Source organism: Cydia splendana, chromosome 8 (genome assembly GCF_910591565.1).
Source record: "Cydia splendana chromosome 8, ilCydSple1.2, whole genome shotgun sequence".
Taxonomy (NCBI): Eukaryota; Metazoa; Arthropoda; class Insecta; order Lepidoptera; family Tortricidae; genus Cydia; species Cydia splendana.
This window is the reverse complement of record NC_085967.1, coordinates 15,424,676-15,445,887: the sequence shown is the minus strand read 5'-3', so window position 1 is coordinate 15,445,887 and position 21,212 is coordinate 15,424,676. Positions and strand designations below refer to the sequence as shown.

Here is a 21,212-nt window from a genome sequence, read left to right as displayed (position 1 = left end):
TAAAGTTATTATAACTACCTATAACCGTTTTATTTAAGACAGCCCGACACTGAAAATCCGTCCTCAAATTGGCTTAAACTCATAATTGAGTCGCTTAACTTCAAACTCGGGTAAATCCATCTGTCAGATTATGCGATTTTGGTATTAAGAAAAGGAAATAGGGTAGATATTTGCTGAGAACGTCGAATGGATTTACCCGAGTTTCAAGTTAAGCGACACAATTGTTTTAGGTTGACGTTAATGAATTTGTTATTAGTTTATTATGATGTTCTGTCGATTGACAGAAAGCACTCATTTGCAAAGTTCATAAATACAAAATATCAGTAGGTATTCAATATCTTTTTTGCGTTAAGCCCGTTTGGTGACAAAGAAGGTTTTAGAATCCTCTTTAGAAAATGTTGACGATGAAAGACCTAAAATATTCGTAGGCATCGATTTATTGGTAAAGCTTTCCGCACACCACTACAAAGAAGAATAGAAATGTTTTCATTATTTGTATCATAAGACAAATACAATTTCCAAGTTCAAGTAGCGGTTTTTAGCGGATAGTTCAAATATCCAACTGTTAGACAAAGGCAGTTCTGTAGGTTTTCCACGTGTTTGTCTTGAGCAGGAAAAAGATAAAGTAAGTAAGTGATCCTTTATTTTTCAATTAGAAGGTGCAGAAAAATGTTTAGCGTTAAACGTGTTTTGTAGTCAAGTGAACTCAGCGTTCTTTGATTTCAGTATTTAATAACTAAGGGATCATCCATTAATTACGTCACACGAATTTCTAGGTTTTTTTACCCCTCCCCCCCTCCTTGTCACACTTAGTCACATTTTGCAAACCCCTCCCCCCCTGGTGTGACGTCACATTTTAGGCAATTTTGTTTTCAACGAAATCGACAATATTAACTCGGCATTATTTTTTTCATATAAAAATATTTTTGATATTTAAATATTAGTAATTTTATAACACACCGATAATTACATCCAAAATCTCATTATTTAACTGTACACAGCGAATAAAAAAATATAAATTAATTTTCGGTTACTGATGAAGTTAAAGTGACATCACAATGTTTGTGACTCCCCCCTCCCCCATGTCACAACATGTCACATTTTCTTGACCCCCTCCCTCCCCCTAAAGGTGTGATGTAATTAATGGATGACCCCTAAGTACATAGCTAGTTAAAAGCTGTTACGTTACTTATGTGATAACTAAAGGTTACCATTTACGTCAAAGATATTTTGCCTTATAACAATGGAATAAGGTCTAAACTTGTATACATATTTTTAGATATATTGTGTACACTCGGACCACTCCTTTGACCGCTTCATTGTATAGGGTGGTACGTTCCACGGGTTCCACCCAGTGTTTGATAAGAGCTATTTCAGTTATTACCTCTGAATATTAATTATACCGCCTGTACGTATTCGTAGTGCAACTTAATTGAATACTGTTTCAATTTACTACTCAAACACAATAGCTTGGCCAATTAACCACAACCATAACCAATATATGAAAATTAGAATAACTGCTACATATTAACATCTATTCTCTTACAAATTGTGTTTTAGTGGCGTAGGTACCGTATCAAATGCGGGCAATAGACTTTCTAACATCTCGTGAGCTAAATTTGCAATTTTAAAGTTGGTTTTGTATATTGTCGTATTTTAGGAAGGGCCTAAGTTTAAGTTTCATACATTGTTTTAAAGTGTGGTCAAAATATTAAATTAATGCTTTTAACCTTTTTTGCGTTCGAGAAGCCAAAATTTTGCATACCTACATATGTTAAATATAAATATGTAGGTATATGTTTTGCAGCATATTGATGTTCACACAAACTTCCTTTCTGAGGAAATAATACCTAATCTCTGCGGTCTAATTCCTACGGCTACATGTAAAAGGCGTGAAAAGAGTGGTAGCAATTAGACGTACACACAAACACATTTTCTGAAAATAATCGTATGGGGACAATATATCAATATGGATCGGAATTTGACCGCGTTTTTGACGATATTATTACAGACTAAATCATGGTCTTAGTCATGTAAAAAAATGAAATATTGAATTTTTACTGGCAATAAGTACACCCAGCTGTAGAAGTTTATGAATTAATGCCATGCATAATGTGTCCGTGCAATTTTTCAGCTCGCTGTACATTAGACCAAGAAAACCGTTTTCATATAAAAATGTAGTAACTGAATGTTGGAGATTATGGGCACCTCATGGGGTAGATACTTTTGACGCTTAGTCTGTTACGTTATTTTTGATGTTGAAGGTCCTTACTTGCATTGTACATAATCTTATATGTATAAAGAATTCTTATGTTTTGATATTTTAAAATTGAATAATGAGAATATATATATAGGCACGTAAAGGTTTAAATACTTGTAGTAACCGTGTGTCTGCCTCAAGTCACTATCATACCACCCGGGGCTGTAAAGTAATGAGAACATTGCCTACTACAATAACTTGTCATAATTAAATTATTAGCTAAACTAGCTCCTAAAGGTTACGTGAACTTGTAATTGAAATTATATTTACTAACTTAAATATGAGATCGACAATTAGCGAGTATATTATATAATTATAATTTAGTTTAACTTTTCCGTGGCAAAATATAGCATTTTTATCGGTTTTTATAAAGAAATCCGATAGATAGATGTGACCAGACATTTTTTTTCCCTTTTCTCAGACAGCTACGCTTTAGGCCGTAGCAAGAGGTAAAATTCCGTAGCAATTACCACTCGTAGAGGAACTTTGGCGTAGCGCTTTAACACGATATAGCGCCATGCGTAGGGAGAGTGACTTTTTGACGTCGAGATTGACTCACGGCCGTATTCGAGATCACTGCGGTACGATAACGATCTGTCAGTATCAGTATCAAAAGTGACATTTCTTCAACCAAAAACTTAGAAGCATTGTTTGAATCGAGCCGTCCATGCTTACTCGTTATTTCTGCTATAAAATGAAAATTGAACATAGATTAATGTTCAATTTCCATTTAGATACGATATGGATTAGACATTTCTAATCTATATCGTGTCTAGCCGTAATATTTGACGTATCTTAAAGTTCGAATCGGGCCGCGATTCTTGTACGGCATGTATCGTTTTAAATGTCACAAACATTTAAATTCTATGTAAAATAGCGGACAGTAAAGGATGACCGACGCTAGACCGGGCCGGGCCCGGACCGAGGCGTCCGACATATCATTTTCTATGACGGCTGATCGGTGATCACATGGTGCTTTCCATAGAAAACGAAGCGCCGGAAGCTCCGGCCCGGCCCCGGCCCGGTCTAGCGTGAGTCATCCTTTACATGTCTAGCCAGTCCGTTTGCTACAACCAGCCGTATAGCTAGTTTGTTAGTGCACGACACCTTGCACTTTGTGACTATGCGCTGAAACTTGGCACAGTTGATTCTTAGCTGGTCTTGAGCAGATACAGACCGGGAGACCTCGAGAGCCACGTCTCATTTAGTGGGGGGGAGGGGGGAAGTTCGACGCCGCCGCGCTTCACTTGGAGCAACATTTCTCTAAAACTGTACCTATTAGGGCATGTGATATATCATTTTCGGTTAAATTAAGGATGAGGAATTTTTTTTTGGAACCAAAACAATGCACTTTCTAACAAAAAAAAAACAAAGTAGAAAAGACAAAAAAACGTGTCTTGGATTTTTTCATAAATACCAATTTTTTTTTAAGTGTAGTAGGAATCTGAAAACAAAAAATATAGTTGTAAAGCTACACTTATTACGTTTAAGAAAATATATAGTTTATTATACAAAACTGTTGAGAAATGGGAGATAAAAAATAATATTAAGGGTGGGCCAGAGTGATCTCAATACAAAATATTATGAATGTGGAAAAGTTACTTATAATTTGTTCTACAATCGTTTATTTTTTAGTTTTTCGTAAATAACTCGTAAACGGTAGCCCACAGCAAAAAAATATCTTTTACGTAAATAATCTGTTTCAGATTTCTTATAAAATAAGTGCTCCTTTTTTTCGCTAAGGTCAATATTAAAAAAAATATTGAAGGGAGAAAATAAATACTAAGGTAAGGAAAATAAATAACTTGTAAAGGATGTCCAATAGCAAAAAATATTTTAACACAAGAATAATTAGCATAAAATTTCCTACAAAAAAGGTTATTTAAACTTTTTCGCTAGGATCAATATTTAAAAAGGGGACCTTAGAATTTATTTTCTCTCTTTAATATCGTTTTTAATATTGATCCTAGCGAAAAAGTTCGAATGACCTTTTTTGTAGGAAATTTTATGTAAATTATTCATGTACTAAAAATTTTTTTGCTATTGGCCTTCGTTTACGAGTTATTTACGAATGACTAAAAAAGGGGACCTAAGTATTTATTTTCTCCCTTCAATATTTTTTTTAATATTGATGATACCGAAAAACAGTAGTACTTATTTTATAAGAAATCTGAAACAGATTATTTACGTAAAAGATATTTTTTTGCTGTGGGCTACCGTTTACGAGTTATTTACGAAAAACAAGAAAAATAAACGATTGTAGAACAAATTATAGGTAACTTTCCCACATTCATAATATTTTGTATTAAGATCACTCTGACCCACGCTTAATATTATTTTTTATCTCCTATTTATCAACAGTTTTGTATATTAAACTATATATTTTCTTAAACGTAATAAATGTAGCTTTACGACTGTATTTTTTGTTTTCAGATTCCTGCTACACTTTAAAAAAAAATTGGTAATTATGAAAAAATCAAAAATACGTTTTTTAGTCTTTTCTACTTTATGCTTTTTTTTTGTTAGAAAGTGCATTGTTTTTGTTCCAAAACTAGATTCCTCATCCTTAATTTATCCGAAAATGATATATTACATTCCCTAATAGGTATAGTTTTAGAGAAATGTTGCTCCAAGTGAAGCGCGGCAGCGTCGAACTTTCCCCCTCCCCCCTCACTAAATGAGAGGTGGCTCTCTACGGCTCCCGGTCTGTATCTGCTCAAGACCAGCTAAGAATCAACTGTGCCAAGTTTCAGCGCATAGTCTCAAAGTGCAAGGTCCCCATACAACGGTGTGCAGTAACAAAGCAGCTAGTAAGTAATTGTTGTCTTGTTTCATATTGACTATGATATTTCAAAAAAAATATTCATTTCCTCATGCATCCTCGTACTGCAAAAATAATATTAATTTCCTGACGCAAAGCAATAAGCTAGCTTAGACAACCCATCTAATAAACAGAACGTGTCTAATGAACTCAAATATTTACGCTACTCTATTCAAATTTGCTCGCAGCTTTTCAATCCAGAAATAAAAATATGTAAACACTATCGATCACCGCCTCACCTGTCATAAATTTATAAACAAACCTGAAAAACTAAAACAAACGGTACATAATGGCGCACTTGACTTTGTTAATGTAACCTTGGCGCAAAGTATGAATAGCGAACAGTTTACTAGTATAGTTACTTCCTCAAATATGAACCGTGAACTTCAAAGAGGAGGTTTCAATAACAGAGGGGGTTACTGACGAATAGTTTCAACTAGGGAGTGCTCCCGGTACCGGTTTTCTATACAAACACAGTACCGGAACCGGGAATTCCCGGTTCTCGCCATACAAACTCAGTACCGGGAGCATTCCCTAGTTTAAATGTAAGACGTGTCCTTTTAAACTCATTTAAAAGTTGGCTGATTTCGATCTTTTTTATTGACTGCAAGAGTACTTATGTTGGAATTGAATTTTAATCCAGTCTGTCACATCAATATCTAAAATAGTTCCTTTATGCTTACTAGAAATTATTGGCGAAAAGCGTATGATCCGTCTGGTTATAACTTAAAGGGGCCCACAGATTACCAGTTCGCCGGACGATATCGGCCTGTCAGTTGTTCAGAACTGTCACCTTTGCGTTTTACTGACTGGGTGATATCGTCCGGCGAACTGGTAATCTGTGGGCCCCTTCAAACCTTTACTTGTAAGCGAATTTAACTAATTAAATATCATTAAATACCGTCTATTTACATGTTTCATGCATGTTTATGACGATTCTTTGTGTAGACAACATAATATCTTGGCTTATTATGTTATGAACAGTGCCTTTGGGGACCAGAAAGACAGTAATACAATACAACATTACGTTTCTGTGAAATACGTGAGAATTATGGTAGCAACATGAACTAGCGTATGTTGAACCTAATTTGTATGCGGTTGTGGCTGTATATCTACGCATTAGTGGCCATATGGCTAGGATTATACCCGGCGACACGTGCAAACTGTGGCAAGCTTATTCGGGTCTAGGCTATACTAGCATTTACCTACAACTAATCAATTAGAATTTAATTCCAATTCAAGCAGATTAAGAGTCACACGCATCTATAAAATCAAAGGCTCTCATTTTAAAGTTTTACTTACCATCGCCTACACTGTTAATACATCCGTGGACCTGCCTATAATATTTAAAAATTTCGCGTTTTGAACACATATTAACTCACATTTATAGACGGGTCTATCGCGAATTTATGCCTTTTGTAATATGGTCCACCGATGTACAGTTAGGAGTGTTGCTATTTGTACAAAACTTCTACTCGCTCTATTTTCTTTGTAAACCAATTTTTAGCAAATAAAACTAGTACCTACTGGACATAGGTATATGTTGCATAAAGGTTCATGCAAGTTTCATGTAATTTAAACATATCGTTTTAAAATGAAAGCGTAATTTCGATTGTATGGTAGCGGCCTTTGACGGGGAGTTCGTGAGACTCTTAACAGTGTATTGATTCTAAGAACAATTTAAATTACTTTATATGAAAATATTTTAATTTGTGTTATTTCAAGTAGACACATAATTGGAGTGTTTATTTCTTAATTTCTTATACAGTTGACTTTAGGGTCAGCGATAGTGATTTGATTTAAGATAACACTCACTAAAAAAATGCTCTAATCCTGTGTTTTAAGATCCTAAAGATTACTATGATTCACCACTAAGCACGTAAGTTTTAAGAGCTTGACAGTTTAGACAGTAGATAAACAAACTGCCGTATTCGAACTTCAAGATATTCACAAGAGACGACACGTACTAGATCCATTCTAGATACGTTATAGTTTAGATATTAACTAGTTCTCATTTGCAGCGCAATTCGGGCAACTAATGTCACTTTTACGTTAGATAGAGTAAGATATCTATTAGATGTGAATTGGATCTCTGAGTCATATCCTGTGGAAATCGTTCAACAGTATCTCCAGAATCGCGGAAATGTAAAATTTGACAGGTTAGATCTTAAACATATCGTTATCGTATCTTGGTGATGTCTAATAGACGTCTATTTAAAAATCCGAATCGGGCCCAAAAACGTACAGGAAGTCGATAAGAGAATTTCTCACTTAAAATATATTTAATGAAAAAATCGACATAAATTGTATATGTATCACGTAGTCACGGTAAGGCAAGCAGTGCGTTAATTGCCTAGACTGAGAAGATTTTGCCGGATGCTCGGGTTGTTTATTGTTTATATTGACTCTATGGAGTAAACTAAATAATACGGAGCTCACCTAATATTCATGGAGCTATATTGCGAACTGGCGAGACCGGCAGGATGTTATGAAGGATGCTATCTATGCTATTATTGGAATAAGTTTAACTTAGAAACTTTGCTGCACTATGCTACTGCTGCGGTCACTTATATTATAAACATACGTGTATTCGATACACTTGTCCAATATCCATACTCTATACTAATATTATAAAGGCGAAAGTGTGTCTGTCTGTCTGTTACTTCTTCACGCTTAAGCCGCTGAACCGATTTAGTTGAAATTTGGTATAGAGATAGTTTGAGTCCCGGGGAATTTTGAGTTTTTCCGCATACTTTTTACTACCACAATTAGGCTACTCAATCTTTGGTTGGATTATTCGTACCCTCCGGTACACGTCAAAGGCCGTCGGAGTGGTATAACCATGGACGTAATCAAACTCTATTTTACACCTAAAAACGTTGAGCTAATTGATTAATTTTAGGTGGGTACTTATCTCCATTAGGTACGCCCTTAATTTTTATGAAAGCTCAGAAAACGGTGCTACTAGGCTACTCGTTACCGTTCTCTCAAATATTTACAAACAGATCTCCCGGCTGCTTTATCATTGCGGAACTTAATTAGCAGCGACGCAATAAAGAAAAGGGACCAATGAGCGTTTAAAAGCTTCAACCTTCGTAACCAAATAAACGGGATGCCAATAAAAGTTAAAATAACGAAGCAAACATGTAATTAGCGACGCCTCAGGTGACCTGGATACTGGGACCGTTTTGCATTGATGTGTCGACATGATTCAGGAATAAGTGCGTCACATTAACTCTGACATTGGGCACAGGGCTGTTGTTTCTGACGCTTCTCGGAGGAAACGACTTATGGTTGGATATGCGAATTTCCTATTTTATGACAATAACTTTTTATTAAATAATAAAAAGAAAACAACAATATAACAAACAATATATCATATTGTCCCAACAATAATCTACAAAATTTAGTTAGCATCTTGGAAGTTTTTTCAAGACTATGCCTCCCCAATTTTGCGCTTCTTTGTCAATACCATATAGCATTCCAACCAAGGACTATACAGGCAATACACGAAGATATTAATATAGCGAAAAAATACAACTTACGAAAATTTGTACATATTCCAATTAAACTTACAATCAAAAAGTCACAAACATTTGAGAGTCCTCTTCGCTAAACTAGGTACGTACCTACCTACCGTATAACGAGACAACACTATTTAATTTAGAACTAAGTGGTCTCGCTTGCAAAGTAGAGTTTGAATTGTTGTATGAGGAACCCGGAATTGCAATTAGTCAGTAATTTTCTAGATCCTCGGCTGGTTTAATAAGTTTTAAAATGGCTATTATCTTGAGATGCTTAAAGCTCGAGGTAGTATTTCGCGTTCCAGTTATTAATTATAGTTCTAGTTATTATTTTAATGGGTATATGTTTGACTGGGCTAAATTTTTAATGGCATACTTAGGTTACAACAAAAATATTTAACTTTCTTTTGTACGTATAGTCTGTGTAATGTGCTTTGTTCAAAGTTTGAGTCCTCCCACGGATGTAGGGCACAATCTTATAACTGTTGGGATAATCCCATGAGAACGGTATTTGACAGTATTCTTTACAACTCGAGTGTCCTTAAGAACTCGTGAAAGGAAAAACTTGTGTCAACAAATCTCTCGACGAGCCCATTTCCGCTATATGTTCTACAACAAGCTTATCTGATGTATTATCAATATTGTATCATAACCCTCCTTTTGCGTTGCCGTAGTCGGGTAAAAAATACGTGACGCGCTGTCCAATCCATCTATGTTTTTGGATATGGGATATAACATTTTGATACCTATTTTTTACGCATTTTTTATTTGTATTAATTTATTTCTCGGATCTTGGTTTCCAATTAAGTTTAAATAAACAAGATGGGTAAACAGTTTAGGAGATAAAAATCTTTTAATACCGAAAGTTTTCTTTAATTTCTTTCTATGTTTTCCTTGAATAAATTAGCATGATATTTGCCTACTAGCAATAATATTCCTCTAGCGCCACAACCGTCTAAACAATTTGGCCAATAACAACAACAAGTGTGAGATAGATTCAAGCACATAGGGTTCCGTTTCCGTAATACATGTTTTTAGTTCGTATATTTTTTTTCGAGAACGACTAACATTTGAATTTTATATTATTATTTAGTCAGATTCTAATGTCGAGATTGATCTTGCAGCGGATTCTTATCCCACAATTTTCTAACTTATCCTACAACTTCCATCTTCATATCTGATAGGTCCCAGAATCTTCGAAGTGGCGCAGAATAGGACAGAGTGGCGTTTTCTCGTGTCAGAGGCCAAGAGTCCTTTTTGGATCACTGAGCCAGTAAAGTACTTAAAAAGTAGGTAAGTATCCTACAACTACGCTTACAAATTAATATCCAATCCGTAATAACTCTAACCGTCCAAATCCATCATCGCTAATAAAGCTAGTCTGATGGCAATTTCCGCGTACGAAAACTGTTCTCCACAGCGCTCGCACATTATAATCCAGTTTCATAAACAAACTGTCAAACGATCAGTCGATCGCGCGCTAACGCGGCATGTTTACGTTTCGGCAGACGGTGTGAATCAGCGGGAATGTTTGTGGATCGCCTAACCGCCAACGTACTACCACCGCTACATCATTTACATAACTTACGGAATGGGGCGTGTTCAGATTTATAAAATATAATACCAATTTGATTTCAATCTTATGGCATGTTGGTTTGTTGGTACCCATCCCTACAGGAGAGCGAAGATCGATACCTGTTCTATTAGTTCATGTCATTGTCAGGAAAATTCTTTATAAAATCTAATGTGACATCAGAAAACGTAATAGGTAACGAGGTTCATATCGAGAAATTGCGCTAATATTTCGGGTTTTAAAATAAGTAGCAAGTACAGTCAGCAGCAGAAGTTGCTAAGCGGACGAGGTGGTCAAAATTATCTTAACACGCTCTTATACTCTTAACAATAAAGTCGCGTCAAGATCATTTAGAACACCTCACCCGCTTAGCAACTTCTGCTGCTGACTGTACATAGTTATGTGGAGCAGTCTAACCAGTGAGTCTAACAGCATTAGTTTCACCTTCCGATAGACTGCTTTCTTAGGGGGGACTAACCAACGTGGCTAGTCCATGGATCCATGGATCCTAGATATGAACATTCGTGAGCGTAAACTTTCATGGTACATATGTCATAATTAGGTGCCACTGCTGTAAACACAGACGGTCACGGTCAGTGCGACCAATCCGTAGCTATTATTGAAAAAACCGGCCAAGTGCGAGTCGTACTCGCGCACGAAGGGTTCCGTACCATTACGCAAAAAACGGCAAAAATCACATGTTGTATGGGAGCCCCACTTAAATATTTGTTTTGTTTTTAGTAGGTATTTGTTGTTACAGCGGCAACAGAAATATATCAACTGTCTAGCTATCACGGTTCATGATCCGAGTTACAGCCTGGTGATAGACAGACAGACGGATAGCGGAGTCTTACGGTCCGATTCGAACTTTAAGATACGTCGATCTTCGTCTTTAAGATACTTTAAGATTGACGTATCTTAAGGTTCGAATCGGGCAGTTAGTAATAGGGTCCCGTTTTTACCGTTTGAGTACGGCGGTTCCACTAGAGGCGACCACTCGCCAGCGTTCGGCAAGGTATGGGAATATAATTCCAGCTAGCTACACCTACTTTGATGTTGCGTCGGTTTAATTAACAATTTGATTGGGCTAAACAATGCCGCGCGTTTACAATATTACTATAGAATTTACATAGTTTGATTAGGGATGCTGGATAGCGTATGTCATAATCGCAAACAACGGGAATCCGATCAAATTACCTTTGGGCAAATACAATTTGCTTACAAACAATACGAGTAAGACGCTTACAATTAGTACTAATACGTATTATCGAAAGAATAGTATGGATATTATTCTATAACGTATCCCGAATACTAAAATAAAACACGAAATTATTACAATAATGAAAAGAAAAATAAGTTTCGTGTCATAAATTTTATGTTTTAATACCCAAACATAATTAGGTCGCGTTGTTTTATCACAGAGTTCCTATAGCCACCTCCTGTGTCCATCATCATATCAGCTCGATGGTATCATAATATTGTCACCCAACTTACATATACGTACATATATGTATTTAGGTATGTGAAGTTTCATCTCAATCGAATAATGGGGAGTGGGTCTAATTCAGCTTGCAAGATATGACCCTAACGAACATACATACATACCTACAAACATTACAAATTAAATAAAAGCTTGTAAAAAAGTGGAAACCCATAATAATGTTCCAAAGTTTTTATGATAGTATTACTTATACAACTGAAGAATTTTAAAGACTTCTTGGCAGTAAGTAAATTAAATAAAAGTTTATTTCGATGTTAAGTGATTGAAGTACTTTGAGATTACTTGTTTTATTTATATCGTGTAGGTATAAGGTTTATCTTAGGCTACAGACACCGGGACAGATGAAATAAATAAATGCTACTAAAATCTACGTAAACTCTTGATCTACAATTAAATATTTATAAATATTTTCCACGCAGTCCATTGAGATTGATTGATTGATTTTGATTGATTGTATCGTCTGTGATATCAAATATCATTGTATTTTACTGAAACTTAATACTCATATGAAATAGATATACAATCCATTCTTCGCGTATCAGTATCACATGACAAAAGCTACGACTCTGGGTACGGTCTGCAACAGTCATCATTCATTCAGTTGCCCAGAAAAGCCTAAGGGACACTATGCCTAACTATTGAATGATATATTAATGAGAGTACCTTGTGAATTTTCCTTATACAACACCGTAATTTGAGATAATAACCTCTAAATATCACATCCTGTACCGAAAATAACTTGCCCTTTAATTACATAAATTGATTGAATTTGTGAAAAGCAGAGATGTTTACATTGATTACTAGTGATTTCTAAAACAAAAATGGGTAAGTAAATTAACCTCAACGAGCAATATTCAACCGTACGGTACGACATTTCGAAACACACCCGGTCCGAAATCGATTGTATTATGTTATGATCGACACAATAAATTGTATTGTTCCTATCTTTCTTTTAATATAAAAATATAGTTACGTTTTAACAAAATTTATGCTACATATAGTACATTTATTTTCATTCGATTTTATTATTTATCATACTATCTCTACTACTATATGATATTACTAATATGTATTTATAAGACATCTCTCAAACTAATAGTCTATAAAACAATTTCTCGTATAATATATGCTAAGCTAAACGAAAACCTACATGATTATATTCAAATTACCTTATCTTTTTTTCTGGAAACCCACGAAGGAAAACGAGAACAGGCGCGAAACCGGCCTACACAATATGATTACGAGTAGGTACGTCCGTCGGTTGTATCAGAAACTGTTTACTTCGAAAAATATGTAATATGATTTCTTTTTTGTCTTTGGCAATGTTTTACATATAGCCCTACAACGATCTAATTTTGATGTTAATAATATTTTTACTAATCAATTCGTAAATATATGGTAAAGATCAAAAACTGCAAGAAAGAACTATTAAATTGAAGCTGCTTAAGGTTCAAAATATTGAAAGTCAAACGGCAACAATCTCTTGTGATCCCGGGGACAAAGGGCGGGCTTCAAACTTAAAATATGGTACATATTTATTTGATATTGATTTGACATTAGGTAGTCTCAGTGTGTCAATATATAAGTAAGAGCATGCGATATTAAGTCAGTTCAGATTTGTAATGTTCCTCAGCAAATAATACATATATAGTAACAGCACCAGTCATGGGACATTTAAGAGGAAATTTGGAGTATTTATGATATTTCCCTTATACATGTAAATGGTCTCCCGCTTAGCGTGTTAAAAGATGAAAGTCCTATCCGTCTGTCATGTTTTAGGCGTGTTGTATCAAAGATACTGCAATGAGTTTCCACATACTTAACAAATTAAAACTATGTTTTTTTTTCTCCAGTCATGGACACCAACGCTCCAGTAATGGGCCCCCGGTAATGGACGTGAATCCAGTAATGGGCCCCCTATGATGGACATTGCTCTATCAGTTTAAAATATTGAAATGGGGTTTAAGTTATGGCAAAAAAATCAATTTTTGGTATAAGATTTTATCGCTGAATGTATTTCTCTTTCCACAGCCAATAATTATTGTATTAGATCCATCGAGACAATTCTAATATACCCAAACACAATATATATATATATATATTGTATGTAAATAAATGTTTTATTACCTTAAACACAATTAGTTAGGGTTTATTGCGATAAAGTTCCCATGGCCACCTCCTCTCTCCATCATCAGATCTGGTCCATGTTATCATAATATTGCATTATCATCCGATTTGCATACTTAATTACGTACTTACACAAAATTTCAACTGAATCGGAAATCGATAAGTAGCTCAAATTCAGCTACCAAGATTTGTCCCACACTAACTAACAGGGCAAGTTAAATAAAAGTTTGGAAAAACGATATTAATTTATCCGAAGTCCGAGAATACATTCGTTGACATATTATTTGGTAACTACATTTTACTTGTTTAAACATGAAATTATGGCATGGCAAGCATAATTATGTCAAATGTCCCATCATAGGAGGTATGCAGTTTTATAGCTCCTATAATGGGATTGGGCCAAATACCACTATTTTTTTTACATCGGTGGCGTCACAACCTAGTGTGTTGTATACCTTATCTCATGGTAAATGCAATTAACATAACACATTCTAGTTTTCATAAAGTATTAATTAATTAAAATTTAATAAATGAACTCACCTCTCTTAGCGAAGTTGTTAAGAATTCATAGTGATATTTTTTTTCAGTGGCACGACAACTTTTGTGTTAACGCACATTTCTTAAAAAATAACCGAATTTAATAAAAATTCAAACATAATCAGCTCTAGGACTCTTATTTATGATAAAAATATATCCAGTGTTTATAAACTACTTTTAGACACTTATTTTAGAGGAATTGTGGTTTTTTGTCCCATTACTGGTTCCACGTCCATTATAGGGTATACTACTATAAGTACCTATGTCGGGCTAAGGCTGAAAGTATTTTGCCATAAAAAACCTAAAGAGAGTGGTCTATAATTATTATAATGGTTTGATCGAAATGTGTTTTAGTATAAATCCGGTTTTTACCTATTAACACTAACATTTCTACAATTTTAATAAGATTCCAAATTAAAGTTTGGTTATCATTATATATGTATAAGCAATAGATAAAATGGTCGATATATTTTACAACATGAAGTTAAGCTTCACTGTAATACTAATGGTAACTGTAGAGACTTTTTTCACTCACAGTAAAAAAATAAATGGGAAAAAAAACCATCCTTTAGGAAGCAGCGCGGTGCATCAGTGGAATGCTTTTAGCATCCGGCCGCTCGCAAAAGATAATGGCTTCACAGATTAGAACTTTACCTTACTAATCATACCCATTGAGCTACTGAAAAAACAACTTACTCTATGCCTTTCTCTTTTAGCCGAATACAACGCCCGTCCCACCTTTTAATTTAAAAAACGTCCGCTTAAATTCAACACTCAATCCTGCAAATGCCAACATTCCTTACCTCGACAATAATGTTTAATTTAATCGGAGCTGCTTAAGACTTAAAAAACTACAGAAAAAAGCAACTTACCCTATGCTTCTCCCTGTTGGCAGAATACAGCACCCAGCCCACGTAAATGAACATAATGAGTGCGGGCACGACTAGACTGGCAACTACTGGGATCTTCCGTACCCATGCGTGGTATATCGCCAGGAGTAGTAAGCATATGCCCACTAAGATCGCGATGTACCGCCCAGTACGCTGCCGCTCCTCCTGCAAAAAATAAATAATAAGATAGCCGATTACTGTTTCGTAAGTATATTTTTGTAAAACCCTTAAGAGTCATAGGTACACATCGGTAACTCGTGGCATTTAGGTAGCAATTAAAAGATTAGTGATGAGCACTGTTAGCGACGCTACGCCACGACCTAGATGATCTTAAGTTTAATTGTTATAATCAAATATTTAAGGCTGTATTCAAAATAAAGATTTCATTGTTAGCTAGGGACAAATACGCTTTAAACTGTTAATAGACATAAGTGCTATGTAAATATTCGTAATGATCATAATTTAGGTCCTAGGTACATGATAGCAGTGATAGGTTTTAATTCGTTTGAGATTTTTAGGTAAAAATACTAAGAATTATTCCCTACATTCCTTGATCCCCATGTAAATTAGAGGGAGATATACGATTAGAGCAGGCTATTAATGTAAACTCATTAATTGGTTGATTAATTACAGCCAATCACGATAAAAAAGGTTTGATCGGAGCGATATAGAAATAGAGCGCTGCCATTGGTCGACCATTTTTGATACGAAATTTGATACACATCGCGATTTCATTATCAATCACGCATATTCCTCTAATTATCTCATAACCTATTGAAGTTAGATAATGACAATGTTTATAAATATTGTAGAGCACTGACCTAATTACCTAGTAAGATAAGGTTCATTGACCTAGTGCAGGTATGCAAGGAAAGACAGGTGCGAGACGGTAATAAAACGTCCTTTTGTTGTAGTGGCTCCGTGTTACGGACCCATTGTTTGTAAATTCTTTGAGTTCAGTGCACCTGTTATCGTTTATTATTTTGACTAATGAGCTTAGATAACTATTTGTAAAAGTTTTAAGTCGATAATTAGCTAGGTATTTGTAATACGAGTCTAGGAACGGTAAAGAGATAGCGAAAATTGACGCGCGATTAATCGAATTACGTCATCAACCAATCAGAGGCTTGATAGATCCGCGAATTAAATCTAATTATGTCTCTTTATCGTAATGTGACTCTCTTTCTTGAATTTTAGTATAAAAGTAAGGCGGAATAGCTTCGAATCACAGTACACCAGGAGCAGCCGAAAAGGAAAAACCAAAAGGAAGGAAACCAAAGAAGACCTGAGGGATTAGAAGATGTACCGCCTAATCGTTATAGGAGTATTTTTATATTTGTACCGCGTTAAATAAAAGTCAGTTTTTAAATCGTTTAGTTTATTACCTAACGCGAGGCGGTCGAAGAGATTCGTCGAGGGGCTTCGCACCGGGGCATCAAGTAGGCTGGGCAGACTGCGGTTTCGAGCGAGGCGCTAGTAGACCAGTAACCTTCTCCAACTGCTGTCGTAGGCTATATTGGGCGTTGAGAGTTCAATAAGCACACATCGGTAACTCGTAGCACTTGACAGTTTCTAACAGACTGGTGATGTGACAATGTTCTTCCTATACGAGTCGAGAAAAAGAAACCACTAAAAAAAGGAATTAAGTAATTAAACTAATCTTTTAAGTGCTACCTAAATGCCACGAATTACAGATGTGTAGTCATAGGACTTATAGTAGCCGCCACATGATTAAAGTTACCCCTTCATTCTAAAACTATATGCAACTTGGTTGAAACTTGGCATGAACATTTAAGTTTATTATATTTATAACTCTCCCAAGACTTATTTAGAAGAATTTATTAATAAAACTTATAGTGCTCTTGTCGATAATACAGCCAGGAAATCGGAGAAAAATAGAATTTAATCTCGAAGATGCTTATAGAATTTCCGCTCATTTCAACAGTTGAGTACACATACTAACAAGGATACGCTCGTACACGGATTGAACGTTCTAATTGGGACAGCGATTCGACAACGACATCGCAAAAGCGCGACACTGCAACAGTAACGCTGCTGTAGTCTTAATTTCAATGAAACCTTAAAACTGGAAGGATATTCTTCAATTACGAAACCATAACACAATCATTATGTTTATGATCTTCACGATCATCTTTCGCGGACTCATAAAATACCACTAACCAGCCACAAACCACTTATTATTTTAGCTAAGCCCAATCAACTTCTACTTAACTCTATTATTTGCATGAATTTCATTAGTTACTCGATTAGTGTCCCCCGGGCTGGTAGGACCTCGGCAGTCAATAAGCGGCGCGATTGAATCACGACTTCAAATACGAGGAATATTCAGTCGTGGCCGGTTCGCTTGTTTTGCCTAATTAAATAGTCACCGATGAGAGGCGCATGGGGATTGACCGTAATTTGAACATACCAACGATTTGAACATTATAAACGTCATATTTTCATAGAAATTTTATATTAATGATGAGATTGTCACACTGTCGCAAATGGCATGCAGATCTCGCGTAATCCGCCTGTAGGTACCCGTTTCCTTTTTGTATAAAATATTTTTAGAAAACTGACACATTCTGACTTGAATTTAACGTTTCATACAAAAAGTGATGCCGTAAGTCTCTGAGCGAATACTACGATTTTCATCCAAATTCAAACTACCTACTTAAGTAATAATAGTAAGTTCGTTCCATCTTTCATTTTTTTACTCTTTCGATTGAAATAAAACTCGTAATTTGCTTATTAATGCCATAATAGTATACCGATCGATTACTTTTTAGAAAAATAACTAAGTGAGTATGTATTATGCTCACTTTTTAAGCCCGATGAGAGAGTTGTATTTTACAATGAACTAGGTAAGTACCTACTGAAAAGTACCCGAAAACATCCATCTTATTTAAATCTTTTGGTGAGTGAATTTTCAATAATCCTTTCTAAGTGCTCGGGAAATGAACTCCTCTTTCAGCTAGTATGTCAAAAAGTTAAAGATAATTAAGAGATATGATAATATTGATAATTGAAGCTACGAGTAGGTACTCAACAAAATAATAATACTTATAATTACTTATATATTTTTTACGGCCCATTGGGCACTGGCGTCAACAAAATCCTTCAATATTTAATCATTTACTAACTAATATCAATTTTAATAGACGAATGATGGACGTCACCATACATCATTTAGTTAAGTTTGCACTGGTAGTTTTAAACATAGCTAGAGAATGTTATATGAGGCATATTCATGTCTACGCATTTCAATACGAGCGTGACCATTCATAAATTAGCAATTCCGACAGTCATTAAATGCACAGAATATTTTAGTACCCAGGTACCTACATTGCTAACTAGCATTGAACTCATTTGCTCTGGCTAATGGTTTATCGACCAGTTGCAGAGAAAACTCGAGCCAAGATTCATAAGGTAAACGTACTGGTGCTGGACGCGGTTCCAGTACATGTCATCTTGAAACATAAGTCATTGTCAATAGAGGTGACAGCAAGGTGTCATCTATCGGGCATTAGCATGTCGAGCACTACTACGTTTACCTTATTTTTTTTTGTTTTAATAGATATTTTTACGCGCTAATTTTAGAAATTATTATTATTTTAATTGTAATTTATTTTATAAGGTGAATTTTAGATCTATCAATGTGTTGAAATGTATTTGTTTTTGTATTTTGTGGTTTTATATTTTAGCAAATAAAATGTAACTCATTTAGAAATACTTATTTTAAATTTGTTTACTTCTATACCTACATTTCATATTACAATACAATACAAAGCAAAGTTCAAAGAAAAAAACAACAACATAAAAGAACTACCTACTTAAAAACGAAAGGAATGGTAAACATACACTACAAACAATTTCATAGCTATTAAAAACGCAGGTATGTAATTTAGTGTGATGGTGTTTAAAAACTCTTGTCTAATTTGAGGGCTCTTAAAAGTATTTTAGAAGAGAGGGGTTCCCATTCATCTAACATTATAATAACCGTGAGTCCAAAAACCGTGACAAACAAAACAAGAAAATAAATGAAAACAAGAAAAAATTGTATGGATTTTTTCGTGTAGGTACGCATCCTTTTCATAATCGTTGGAAACCCTATTTGTTTAAATAAGGGGAATTTGGTGCACTAAATACAGGTTTTCCTTTTATAATATAATTTTTTTCGTTCGTGTACGATGGTTCGACACGCAAGTATTTTTTTTCAATTGCTGCATTTTCATATAGAAAGGCAAAAATGTTATACTACCGTTAGGGTTTGCAATCCGGATCCGAAATGTATGAAATTATCCGGATCTAGATCCGGATCCGCGGATATTCCCATGCATTTCGGATCCGTCGTGCAAACCCTAACTACCGTTTAAATAAATAAAGGGATTATTATTAGGGTGTTCATAAACTCGTTACGTGTTATTTTACTCATAACTGTCTAGATATGAGTAAGTAGGTAGTTAATAGTTGCACGGGGTGACCGAGAAAGTCATTTAAAACAAAAGTCATAATTTAAACGATAAGGTTTTGGGATTATCCTTTTTGCTTAACTATGCATGTTCACGAGATATATTATATCTATCCACGGTTAATAAGTCTAGCTTTCATATAAAAGCCAAGTGCTGTCTTTGGTCATTTACAAAGAAGAGAGGTTAATTACGTACCATCTGCTCACAAAAGTTTGAACCGCACATTGGGTACAAAAAGAAACTAAATTACCTACTAGCGCAATGTGTTTAGTTTCACTAAAGTTTGGCTAACACTCAGTTGCACTATTGTTCACCAGGGAACATGATTTGACAAATGACATGATCGTGTGTAAATTAACTTGGCAAAGTAATACATGTTATATAGTTTACTGGGTATATATGTATAGGTACGTTAGAAAGTTTTATATTACAATCAATTAACATAATTTTTCATTGTCAGACACAATTTTAACTTATGCCAGTATAAAAATTAAACTTATTTTGCACTTTACCCACCTTAATAGTTGCTGGATTTTTTTTAACCTTCACCCTCGTTGCCGGTCGAACGTCATTGTTCAACTTTAAGTTCATCTTGCTGTCTTTATAATTCATATTAACATTATCAATTTTTTATTAGCATGCAGATTCATCCATAAGTCAATATATTTCTATAACGAAAGTTCGTGCACGAGGTACAAAAAATATTTTAACGGTAAATACTCAACGATATCACTAATACGCGATTTTTTCCGCACGTTTTTCAAGCGGTCCATGCGTGTGCGCGTTTTTCGCTACAGGCGGTAACTGCAGAAGGCAGACACTGCATAATCTCGCGCTCGGCCGAACTCGCGATAAAATCGCGTAATGGCGCAGTCAATCTCTCAGAACTAAAGACGAGCACAATACATAATTAATCACGATCAAGTAAATATCGGCACTGGGCTGAAATTTGCCAGAGTACGGTTTTACGGCTGATGCGAACCAAACCGGTCGAGCGTTCTTTCAAGTTCCTGCCTGGAATAGTTTCAATACTTTCAATGTGTTGTCGTGCCCGACTTTAAGGCATTACGAGTCTAGATTTCGCTTTCAACTTCTATAGCCTATTGGGATCAATCTTTTGGAATACATTTTATAGTTTTCTGCTTTTTTGTTAGCTACTCGTTATGTACGTTCATGTTTTAAACGTTGTAGAGTTTTATTTTTCATGCGCAGAGAAGGAAAGCAGTTAATGAAAAATGTACAACGATAACAACATTACAAGTATGACTCCAGTTACTAGAAGGGATAATATATTCAGAAATACTCCAACTTCGGAAAGAACCCCATTCAAAATCATGAATTACTTATTACAAATCTAGAGACCACCAAATTTGTAAAATACCACAAGTTATACAATATCCAAGGGTACAATCGTACTATTGCGATTCACCATACTCTAATGAAATTCCCCAACCGTCATTAAAGTCAATGACTTGAAAGAGAAACACGCCCGTTAAACAGCAAA

General features: G+C 35.2%; 1 protein-coding gene across 1 annotated transcript in view; it reads right to left on the bottom strand.

Moving 5' to 3' along the window:
- Window positions 1–20,352, bottom strand: part of LOC134792895 (uncharacterized) — a 40,281-nt gene extending 19,929 nt beyond the window's left edge. The window contains exons 1-2 of the mRNA XM_063764335.1: window positions 20,225–20,352; window positions 15,216–15,398 (exon numbers count right to left, since the gene is read on the bottom strand). Of these exons, the coding sequence (XP_063620405.1) occupies window positions 15,216–15,398; window positions 20,225–20,320 (279 nt within the window). The 5' untranslated portion in view covers window positions 20,321–20,352. The remainder of the gene's footprint in view (window positions 1–15,215; window positions 15,399–20,224) is intronic.
- Between the last annotated feature and the right edge of the window lie 860 nt (window positions 20,353–21,212).